This window comes from Ostrea edulis, chromosome 9 (genome assembly GCF_947568905.1).
Source record: "Ostrea edulis chromosome 9, xbOstEdul1.1, whole genome shotgun sequence".
NCBI lineage: Eukaryota > Metazoa > Mollusca > Bivalvia > Ostreida > Ostreidae > Ostrea > Ostrea edulis.
Window position 1 is genome coordinate 54809375 of NC_079172.1, and position 11415 is coordinate 54820789.

An 11415-nucleotide genomic window follows, 5' to 3' on the forward strand; every position below is an offset into this window, starting at 1 on the left:
CCCACCAAGGGCGAACAGGTAAGTGGGGCGAAACCACCTAAACTCAAGTAAAAAAAGAGTTGCGCACCTTTGTGAACTCTTCAAGATGGCTACTATCGGTTTGTTGAGAGGTATTTGACTTCACATAAATATAATTACTTGGTTAAAAATTGATATCTTTTAAAATATTTAAATGAAAATTTCTTACTCATGCATAGCGAATTTACACTGGCATTTTGTATTCACCAGTTTGTTGCAAAATGCGTCGTCAGTTATGTGCAAGGTCACATAATCATTACAGACATTAGGATTTACCACCATAACGTGAAAGAGTCTAATTTCTTCCTTGTGCAGTTTTCTTTGTTGAATATTCTTGCAACGGAATTTCACAGTGATAGAAATTGTTGTGACTGCTTTAACTATTTATTTGGTAAGTAAATCTCACGTTCCTTCTCGGTGCCATCGACATCGTACCCTATGAGGTTGTATAACAACACGAGGTTTATCCATTGTTACAGGAAATCAGCAAGACTTGGTCCTGTGATTAGAGAAATATGCTGAATATTAGCTCTCTCCCTTATCTAAGGTTTGGTCCTGATTTAATCCTACAGCTTCCCTTTTGTATTTCAGGGTCGGTGTAATGACCTGATTGACCTGATAGGGTATAATTCAATCTCTGCTGAAGTATATATCAAAAAGATGATATTTTAAGATTTGTTCTGATTAAATATACACCTTTCTTTCATATGATAATGATTTTTAAAAATTATATGCGTCTTAATGCATTATAATTCATAATTTTCAAACCCGAGGGGTGTAATGACCTGATATTTAGTGTAATGTCCTGATGGGACATTTCTACAAAAATGATATATAAATGAAAAGTATGACCTAAAATATTGCATGCGACGCACAAACAAATAATTTCAATATACCAATTTTTGGAATAGCAAATATACTTCTTTCAAAATGCCGAAATTAAAATAATCTTTATGAAAACTTTCGAAATAATCAATATATAAATACTACTTCTTTCATATAACTTTCAAATCAACTTGTTAAAGTAATAAAGCTATACGAAGCGTCTTATCAGGTCAATCTTCATCAGGACATTACACCGCAGAAATTCTCATCAGGTCATTCTTCATCAGGACATTACACCACCGCGGAAGAAAACTCGTTATAATACTCGTTTAAACAATATTTAATAATTATGTTTTACAACATATTAAATATAACTATTCATACAAAATAATGACTACAAAAAATAAATATATACACTTAACATTACAGCTCAGATTGGTAAAATACTTCATCAGGACATTACACTAATTATCAGGACATTACACCCTTCACGTTTGCTAAATGTGATAAAAAGGGTATTAAAATAAATTCTTGTAATTTCTTCTTTTCTAATATCATAAAGAATGATAAAACAAGATATAAGAAACAAAAATTATTTCAATACAACGTTTATTTCCTTAATAATATTACTTTATACCCCATCAGGTCAATCAGGTCATTACACTTATCAGGACATTACACCCACCCTGTATTTCAGGATATTACCGAGTGTCAAATGTATACCAGGGAACTGTATGTTTGTTTGCTTATTTGCATTTTGTCCCTTGGAACATGTTTAACTCATACTGAGATGTCACCAGCTGTAGGTGAAGTACCATGGATTTACTCCATACATAGCAGCACTAAGGATTCTTTGTTGTGGTGTAGCGGTCAGCCAGTTTCAGTCGCTGGTGGCCAGATAGCTCATTTGGTAGAACACCTGACTAGAGATTCAGGAGGCCCAGATTCGAATCCTGATCTGAACTGTTGCATTTTCTCCCTTCCTGTTATATTTGGTGTCGTTTGACAAACCCATGACAAAATTGAACACTCATACCATTCAGTCATCGCAAAGTCATGTCAGAGTGTGATGATCAAGGCTTCTAGATTTTATTTTGTAAAAATCATAATCTGGGCAGTTGGTAGGGCTGTTGAATGTCTCGTTCTGAATCATAACCTTCAGCATATTTCAAACCATGAATGGCATGAGTTACCTTGAAACAGAATGCCTTTGAAGTTTTATTCCGCAAGAAAACATAAAAACAGACCAGCAACCCCCCAACAAAGATCACAAATTGGATTATGATTGTTTCAAACAAAACAAGAATTCTAACAGAGGCCTAACAGACCTTGGTTCTTGCATGATGAGGGAAATGAATGATGTCGGGTACATGGTGCACAGACTGTTACTTACAGTCGAGAGAAACCAATGTGCAGACATGTTGATCAGATTCTTAAATCTTTCACAATGAATATGAAATGGAAGAATAACTGAAGAAGATTCAGAATATTATAATGTTTGATAAAAGATTTTTCTCTACTTTTATGAGTTCCTGGGCTAGAAAATTATTTCACTATGACTTTCTACCAATGGTCTGATGCTTTGTGATAAGTACATGCAGAGTTTTTAAGTTAGTATGTATACAGTATCTAGACTGTCAGGTGTATGTGTAGTAATGCCATTGCTCATCAGTGTGTTAGTCTTTTCTTACACATCTCTGTAAGCAGTACTACAATCTCAGTACAGAGACCCCATTTAACTTGAAATCTGTATTTGATGATTCATTAAAGGGCAGTAGGAATTCATAGTCACTAGGTCTATGGGATATTGTGCTTTATAACTTAGTGACTATCTCTGAATCAGTTCATATAACTGCATTCACTGCTGCACAATGGACATGCCTCTTACATGCAGAAGGATGCCATAAATTTCTTGTGAGTTGCACATATAATGGTTCGTGTAGACCATATGAAGAGTGCTTCTAGGTTTTATTTTGACCCAGTTCTTGAAATGCATAAACAGCATAAAAACATGAAAAGTGCTTTAATTTGCATTTCAGTTGCTTTCATTTTTTTATGGTGCTTGAATTCTGCATAAATAAAAAAAGCAGAATGAAAAAAAAAATCATGTTGATTTTCTCTTACATGCATTACCACTTTTTTTTAAATTTTAGATGAGTTAATGCATATAGAATTGTCTTACAGGTGTTTCAGTATACTCTGGGTTCTTTGTGTTTTTGTGTGTTTTTATTTTTCGGAATATGAATATGTGTGAAGTGATTTTTGTCAACAAGAAAGCACATGGCCATAAAATCTCTCGTAAGAATGAAATGTCACCTCTTCTACTACAAAGCTTGGGAATTGGAGTAACTTTTAATTCTGTTAAGAGTAAAGTACTGCATGTGCAATGTAAAATAAACATTGTTAGTATGGGGAATGCATCTCTAACTCACATACAAAGTGATAAACATAAGAAGTCATTGGAGTTTGACAATTTATCCATGACATTATTTCTTAAAACAGGAAGTAATTAAAAAAGTGAATGATGTCTAGCAACCTTTGATTTTGAAATGTTTGAAAAAAGCGAGAGGCTCATTAAAAGTACTGGGGGGGAGGGATGCAAACCCTGTCTATCATTTTGGTCCAATACTGTCCTTAAAGATTCACTTGGCATATAAAGCAATAGAATTTAAAAAACTAAGGAAGAAATTGCTAAATGCTTTAAAAGGAATCATTAATGTTGAGTATACATATCTTTTTTAGGTACTGGCTGTTTATTTACAAAGAACAGTTTGTTTCAACAAAAATTTTCAGCCAGCCTCCAAAATAGCCAGATCACCAAACACTTTTCTCTGACTCCAGTAGCCAGTAGTCACCCAGTGGTGGAATTCTTCAGAGCCCGAAACTTCCGGGCAAAGAGGGGTCCATTTAGACCCGGTAAGCTCAGTCAGAAACAGGAAAATGCTCATTACGCAAGCTTAAATTAAAGGTTGTTTCTAGGATTCTTAGTGTTGTCTGATGATGGTGACAGTGCTTTAGCTTGTGTTTAAGATTTCTGAATGATCTTCACCCATCATGGCAACAGGAAATGGGTGCTAAACAGGAATTCTCTCTTGGGAAGATAAAAACTTTGCTTATTAGCTCACCTGAGTGAAAGCTTACGTGAGCTTTTCTGATCACCTGTCGTCTGTCACCTGTCTGTCAGTAAACTTTTTATATTTTCAACTTCTTCTCCAGAACCACTGGGCCAAAGTAAATAAATGGCTTTCAAGTTTGTTCAAATGAAGGACCATGCTCCCTTGAAAGGCAAAAATGCAAAATTAGGGTGGGCCAGAAGAGCTGAAATTTACATGAAAGCTTCCTGACATTGTACAGATTTAAGTTTGTCAAAATCATGACCCCTGGGGGTAGGATGGGGCCACAATAGGGGATAAAAGTTTTACTTGAAAATATATAGGGAAAATCTTCTTTTCAAGAACCACTGGGCCAAAAGAGCTGAAATTTTCATGAAAGATAGGATGCAGCCACAATAGGGGATCAAAGTTTCATATACAAATATATATAGAAAATCTTCTCAAGAACCACTTGGCTAGGAAAGTACAAATTTACATGAAAGCTTTCTGACATATTGCAGATTCAAGTTTGTTAAAATCATGGCCCCCAGGATTAGGATGGTCACCGCAATAGGGGATCAAAGTTATACATGCAAATATATAGGGAAAATCTTTAAAAGATCTTCTCAAGAAGCACTGGACCAGTAGAGGTTACATTTACATGAAAGCTTCCTGACATAGTGCAGATTCAAGTTTGTAAAAATGATGGCCCCGGGGGGTAGGTTGGTGCCACAATAGGGGATAAAAGTTTTACATACAAATATATAGGGAAAATTATTTAAAATCTTCTGAAGAATCACTGTTCCAGAAGTGTTTACATTTAAATGAAAGCTTCCTGAAATAGTGCAGATTCAAGTTTGTTGTTGTTGGGGGGGGGGGGGGGGGGAGTAGGATTGGGCCACAATAGGGGATCAGAGTTTTACAACTATATAGAAAAAATCTCCTCAAGAACCATTGGGCCAAAGAAGTTAACATTTACATGAAAGCTTCCTCACATAGTGCAGTTTCAAGTTTGTAAAAATCATGACCCCCAGGGTAGGTTGGAGCCACAATATGGATCAAAGTTTTACAGGTGGATATAGAGGGAAAATTTTTAGATATGGGCCAAGGTGACTCAAGTGAGGGGTGTGGCCCTTGGGCCTCTTGTTAAAGAAGTACAAGAATTGTTGTGCAAATAACATATTTGGGGATGATTTTGAAGAATGACTTGACTTTTATGATTGTATGATGCCATTTGTTGAATAGATGACTGTAGGATACATATATAGTACATTTTTATGCCCCCTTCAAAGAAGAGGGGCATATTGCTTTGCACATGTCGGTCGGTTGGTAGACCACATGTTGTCCACTCAATATCTTGAGAACCATTCACTTGATCATAATTATATTTGATAATTTGGTTGGTTATGAGTAGAAGAGGACCCGTAGTGTTTTTCAGGTGAAAAGGTCAAGGGTCAATCTACTCTGGACATAGGAATATACTGTCCACTCAATATCTTGAGAACCCTTTGCTTGACAGATATCAAACTTGGTACACTGGTACATCCTAAGGAGTAGATGACCCCAAATGATTTTGAGGTCACATGGTCAAAGGTCAAGGGTCAAACTGGACATTGGAATATACTGTCCGCTTAATATCTTGAGAACCCTTTGCTTGACAGATATCAAACATGGTACACTGGTACATCTTCAGGAGAAGATGACCCCTATTGATTTTGAGGTCACATGGTCAAAGGTCAATGGTTGAACTGGACATAATAATATATTGTCTCCTATATTTTAAGAATTATTTGCTTGATTGCCACCAAACGTGGTACACTGGTACAGCGTAAGGAGTAGATGACCTCTATTGATTTTTAGGTCACATGGTCAATCCACTCTTGACATAGGACGATATTTTCTGCTCAGTATTTTGAATTTATGATACTACTATCAATTAAATGACGTATGTGTATAACACTTTTCAATTTTGCACCGGGGGGGGGGGGGGGGGGGGGGGGGGTATATGTATTTTAAAAACATCTCTCATTAAAAACTTAATACAGATAAATTACTGCTGTCCTGCAGATTTGGATAAAGTTCATAGATGAATTATTTAGGACACATATTAGAAAGTAGGGCCAAATTTAGTTAATACAAGATTTTACTTAAGTGGATGAGCTATATATGAAAATGGGTCTATAATTGGGGGGAAATATTTTTATTGGTGCATCAAGAATTGTTTTAAATGTTCACTGCTCTATGTTACTTTCAGAGGATAAGCGAGGGGATCATGCCATGATGGCTTCCACCCACTGGAAGGTGGAGCGTGCACTGGCCATCAGCATGCTGGGGGTCATGCCTGCCTGTCTCATTGTCCAGGGACCAGCCATGGACACTCTGTTATCTATAACTGTTCTTCTTCACGGATTCTGGTAACAATGCTTTTCTGATTAGAATACATACAGTACCCGCAACGTTATTCTTGACATGATAAACGATAGAACACGATAAACCTGATACGATAGGATACACGCATGATACGATAGGATACACGATAAACCTGATAAACGCAAAACCTGATAAACGATCTTCACGATAGGCCTGATAAACGCAAAACACGATAAACGATCTTCACGATAAACGGAAAACCTGATAGAAATGTTGTAAATTTAGAAACGGTTTAGACGGAACGAAATTTTGATACCTACAACATAATTACATTATGTTTACATTATGTTGATAATAATATTGAAGGATTTCAATGTTCATTATATACCTACATTACGGACAAAGCGGATTTCTTGTTTCCCGCGTTCTCGCGATGGGAAAAAATCTAACGCGGTAATCTATAGGTAACTCAGGAAAACTGCGTTCTCATCGCGGGATGACTATCAGCTACCTGTCCCCGTCGCGGTAACATTTGTTTAAAACATTGATCGGTTTTGTACCATATAATTTCTTTAATCCACGGTCGTACGTTTTTTGGTTTTTTTTTAATGCCATCACAGCTAAAATTTTAAAAAAATAATAAAATATATACGGCATTGAATTCATTATTTGATATCTATATGAATTTTATCAGCCAATGATTCTAAAACTTATATTGTCACCTAATGTTTAATATATAGATTATACAGGGAATTAACTAAAATGTAATATAATGTAGTGATATCATGCTTCAGTAGCTCTCTTATGCTAATGTATATTACCTTGAGTATGAAATAAAACCAAGTAATATTGTGCGTGTAGCGAGGAGGGGGTTATTTTGCATCAAGCTCTAAGTTCACGGATCATTCAACATCTCAAGTTATTTTCATAACGACCGCTTTAAAAAAAATCAACCGCACTACACCTGTTAGATATTTTTACACTATGATTGATAATTGATAGTCATAAGTAATTGGAACATATTTATTTGAATTGATATTTTGTTAACAAAACATAAATATACTGTTTAAAAAACATAAACAAAACCCGGCTTGTTTTAAATTCGCAATTTTGAAACGCTTAGTGTGTAAAAAAAATTAAAATAATCATCAAAACCAACATAAATTTCCAGTATCTACACGTATGAGTATTGGTACATGTGTACATGTACAAGGTATATAAAAAAACAACAACGATGACAGCGGAATCGTGCCCAGTTGAGCAGAATTTTGGGGGATGCAACACCCTTGCACCCTTTTAAAACTTAATCTTCTAAATGTGTGAAATACAATGTCCCTGAGAATGTTAGCTGTCAAAACACGGGTGATACACAAAATCAGATATAGGGACGCGCACAAGTTCAGCAGTTGCTATATAAGTAGCATACACGTGGAAAAAAAAATCGGAAGAAAAAGAACCATTATTAAAATATACATGTATGTGATAAACAATGTAATTTACTGATTTTTCCTTTCAAATCGGAACTCCCTATTTTTCTGTTAGTGTTAATTACAAATAACTGTTTCTAGACAAACAAATGTTTATGAACTTCAGAAGGAGCTTTCAGATTTACTGTGCTCGGTTTACTGTCCTAATTTCCAGACTACTTAGAATTAAATTGTGATAAATTTTCACTCTCTCTCTGGACAGACAAATAGCTCTTCTTCTGCCTTAAAATCGACAACTTTATGTTCTCCTTCAAATATACCGTCTTTCCTCGATTCCTAAAAATAGCTTCTTTAACAAAATGAATAAAGGTTTCGGAAAGTATCGTACTTTTTCATTAGATTTTATATACGATCCCGATAGTTTCCGAAGCTACACGATAAACGATTTTCACGATAAACGGAAAACCTGATACACGCAAAACACGATACACGATAGACCTGATAAACGCAAAACACGATAGAAAATGGAAAACCTGATACACGATAGGATAGGATACACGCACGATACAATAGGATACACGCACGATACGATAGGATACACGCACGATAGAGCATGATAGGAATGTCAAGAATAACGTTGCGGGTACTGTAGTAGTATTGTGTACAGAGGCTCAGTTCTCAGACTGACATTATCATGATTATGCTTCAAGTAAAAATAGTAAGGAAGAAATTTGGATGTTGTTTAGTTTTGGGGGGAGGAAATATCTATTTCCAGTTTTAGAATTGACCATATATTACTACATGTAACAAAATATCAGCAGGATTGGACACAAGTTCAAAAACTTGAGTGTACCCACATCTGTAGCTCTCTCCTAATACAATAATTTATAAGATTGCCATACAATATGAGTAGTCTACAACACCAAGAAATACAATAAAGGCATATAATTTTTGTTAGCTTTATGAAGTTTAGTTTAATTTATTGTATATTACATATGCATACTTCCAGTTTTAGTGTAAGATTTTGACTTTCCTGTCTGTTGATGATTCCAAATACATGTAATGTCGTTTCATGGAAATATTACTGTTTAGGTTTTAATCATCTGTTGTGTTAGTATGAATTGAACCATGATTTGTTTACTTTGATATGGACAACTGTGAATGTAAAAGTAAGACTGCGATTGTTTCTTGAATTATATGATTATTATTTTTTATCTTAATGGTCTAAATATCCAGAGAGCTACCAGCATTTTGAACCATGTAACCTCATCATATTTGTTGTTTGTGGTTTTGGTAGGTCAAAGTTTTGCAGTCAGTTCCCAGTAAGTTTGTGGGATTTGATTTCTTGCCCTCCCATCTCAATTTGACCTTAGTAAAGGCCCCATACCTTTGATGTTAGTCTTCTAGGCCAATGTCAAGATTGTACAAAGAAAATGTGTTAACTTATCGGTAAATTTTTCATAAATTCTCATAGAAAATTGAAAAACTTTTCACTTGGTGACAATTATTTTATACACCTTCCCATGAAAGTTTGCGGGTATAGTGGACTCACTTTGTATGTCTGTATATCTGTATTAATTGTGTTGGGGTTATAACTTGAGTGCTCATATGCCTTGACCTTACCTAAGGTGATCTGGACAAGGTCAATCTCACTAGGAAAAGTCTGAGGAACTGAACTTTAAGTTAATAGAGAACTATTTTAAGCTCTCCTGAAGGTGTGTCAAGACCTAGCTAATGACTTGGATTTAAGGAAAATAAGTTGTAGTTTTTTATCAGAGTCATATTTTTGTAACAGTGTATTCAAACTGGACAGAGACGTTGCTTATGACAAAGGTCTTTCATGATACAAGATCATTTGGATGGGGGGGGGGGGGGGGGGGGGGGGGGGGGTTATGTTTAATATGAATTTAAAATTATGATTGAAAGCACTGTATGCTAATACTTACTTGTGTGTTTTTGTGATCATAGACCAAGGCTATAATGTCAAGGTCACTGAAGGAGTAAATGTTTTTGAAAAAAAATTGTAAAAATTCTTTGTTTCTTAATGTCTGTTAAAGTTTGCAATTAGGTGTACATGTATATGTATGCAAACAGTGAATGTGGTAGATTAAAATCTTGAGATAGATTATATTCGTTAACTTCTAGTATTATGTGGAGGGTGGTCATACTTTAGAGCTCTCTCATTTTTAGCTCACCTAAGCTGAAAGTTTTTCTGATCGCCTGTTGTAGGTCGTGTGTCTGTAAACTTTTTACATTTTTTACTTCTTCTCTAGAACCACTGAGCCAATTTCAACCAAACTTGGCCAAAAGCATCCTTGAGTGAAGGGCTTTTAAGTTTGTTCAAATGAAGTGCCATTTCTCTTTCAAAGGGGAGATAATCACAAAAATGCAAAAATAGGGTGGGGTCATTTAAAAATCTTCTCAAGAATCACTGAGCCAGAAAAGCTGAGATTTACATGAAAGCTTTCTGACATAGTGCAGATTCAAGTTTGTTAAAATCATGGGTTGGATGGGGCCACAATAGGGGATCAAAGTTTTACATACAAATATATAGGGAAAATCTTTAAAAATCTTCTCAAAAACTACTGGGCCAGGAAAGTTTAAATTTACATCAAAACTTTCTGACATAGTGCAGATTCAAGTTTGTTCAAATCATGGCTCCCGGAGGCAGGATGGGGCCACAATAGGGGATGAAAGTTTTACATACAAATATATAGGAAAGATCTTTAAAAATCTTCTTCTCAAGAACCACTGAGCCAGAAAAGCTGAGATTTACATGAAAGCTTCCTGACTAGTTCAGATTCAAGTTTGTTAAAATCATTGCCCCTCGGGGGTCGGATGAGGCCACAATAGGGATCAAAGTTTGCATGCGAATATATAGGAAAAATCTATAAATATGAGCCAAGGTGAATCAGATGAGTGATGTGGCCCATGGGCCTCTTGATACAAGTTTGGACAGCTCTTGATTGTCATACATATGCATGAACTTTTCCTGGCTCAGTTTGCCTTAGTGAGAGACAGTCAGAATTTTTTATTTATTTTTTTCAGGGGTGTTGATGGGGTGCTAACAGATTATTTAGAGAAATTTGTTCCATGGATCCATTATCCGTGGTATATATTGACCATTGCTGGACTTGCTGGACTTCTGTATTTTAATTATAATGATGTCGGAGTCTGTGAAGCAATAAAGATGGTGTGGAGATTGTAATTCCCAACACATGACTTCATGCTACCATTGGATATTGCATAATTATTAACAACAGTTCCTTTGCTTGAACATTATGTACCATCATGCAAAAGTATAAGACTTTCCATTACTGTACAAGGATGAACAGGAAATTAAGAACAGGCAACCTGAACTATTTATTATGAATAGTTTGTGTTAAAATTATGCTCTCAAAGTTAGGATTTATCGAAGTTTGCAGATTGTTGCTATAGTGAAAAAAGACTCTTATTTACTGCTTTGTGTAACACATGCTTGCTTCAAGGCTGTTATTTGCATAAATTAAATATTTGTTTACATTTATATCCTCTATAGATATTGTTTATTTATGTGATGCTCAGATCATTATCACAGATTAATTGATAACAGCAGCAATATGGATATCCCAAGGTCTAACTAGGTAATTATTAATTCTGTTAAACACAAAGTACTTCCTGTCAATCACCACATCACCGGGCGT

General features: G+C 35.4%; 1 protein-coding gene across 3 annotated transcripts; it reads left to right on the plus strand.

The window, feature by feature from the left end:
* Nucleotides 1–41: 41 nt before the first annotated feature.
* LOC125658045 (succinate dehydrogenase [ubiquinone] cytochrome b small subunit B, mitochondrial-like) lies at nucleotides 42–11258 on the plus strand. Of its 3 annotated transcripts, none has more exons than XM_048889090.2 (4): nucleotides 42–110; nucleotides 3586–3759; nucleotides 6190–6349; nucleotides 10781–11258. In XM_048889090.2, exons 1-4 carry the CDS (start codon nucleotides 86–88, stop codon nucleotides 10938–10940), a joined length of 519 nt encoding a protein of 172 aa, XP_048745047.2. In that variant the 5' UTR covers nucleotides 42–85; the 3' UTR covers nucleotides 10941–11258. The 3 variants fall into 3 exon arrangements, with proteins under 3 accessions (XP_048745047.2, XP_048745045.1, XP_048745046.2); XM_048889088.2 differs by having other exon boundaries at nucleotides 107–409; XM_048889089.2 differs by lacking the exon at nucleotides 42–110 and adding an exon at nucleotides 3069–3141.
* The last annotated feature ends 157 nt before the right edge of the window (nucleotides 11259–11415 follow it).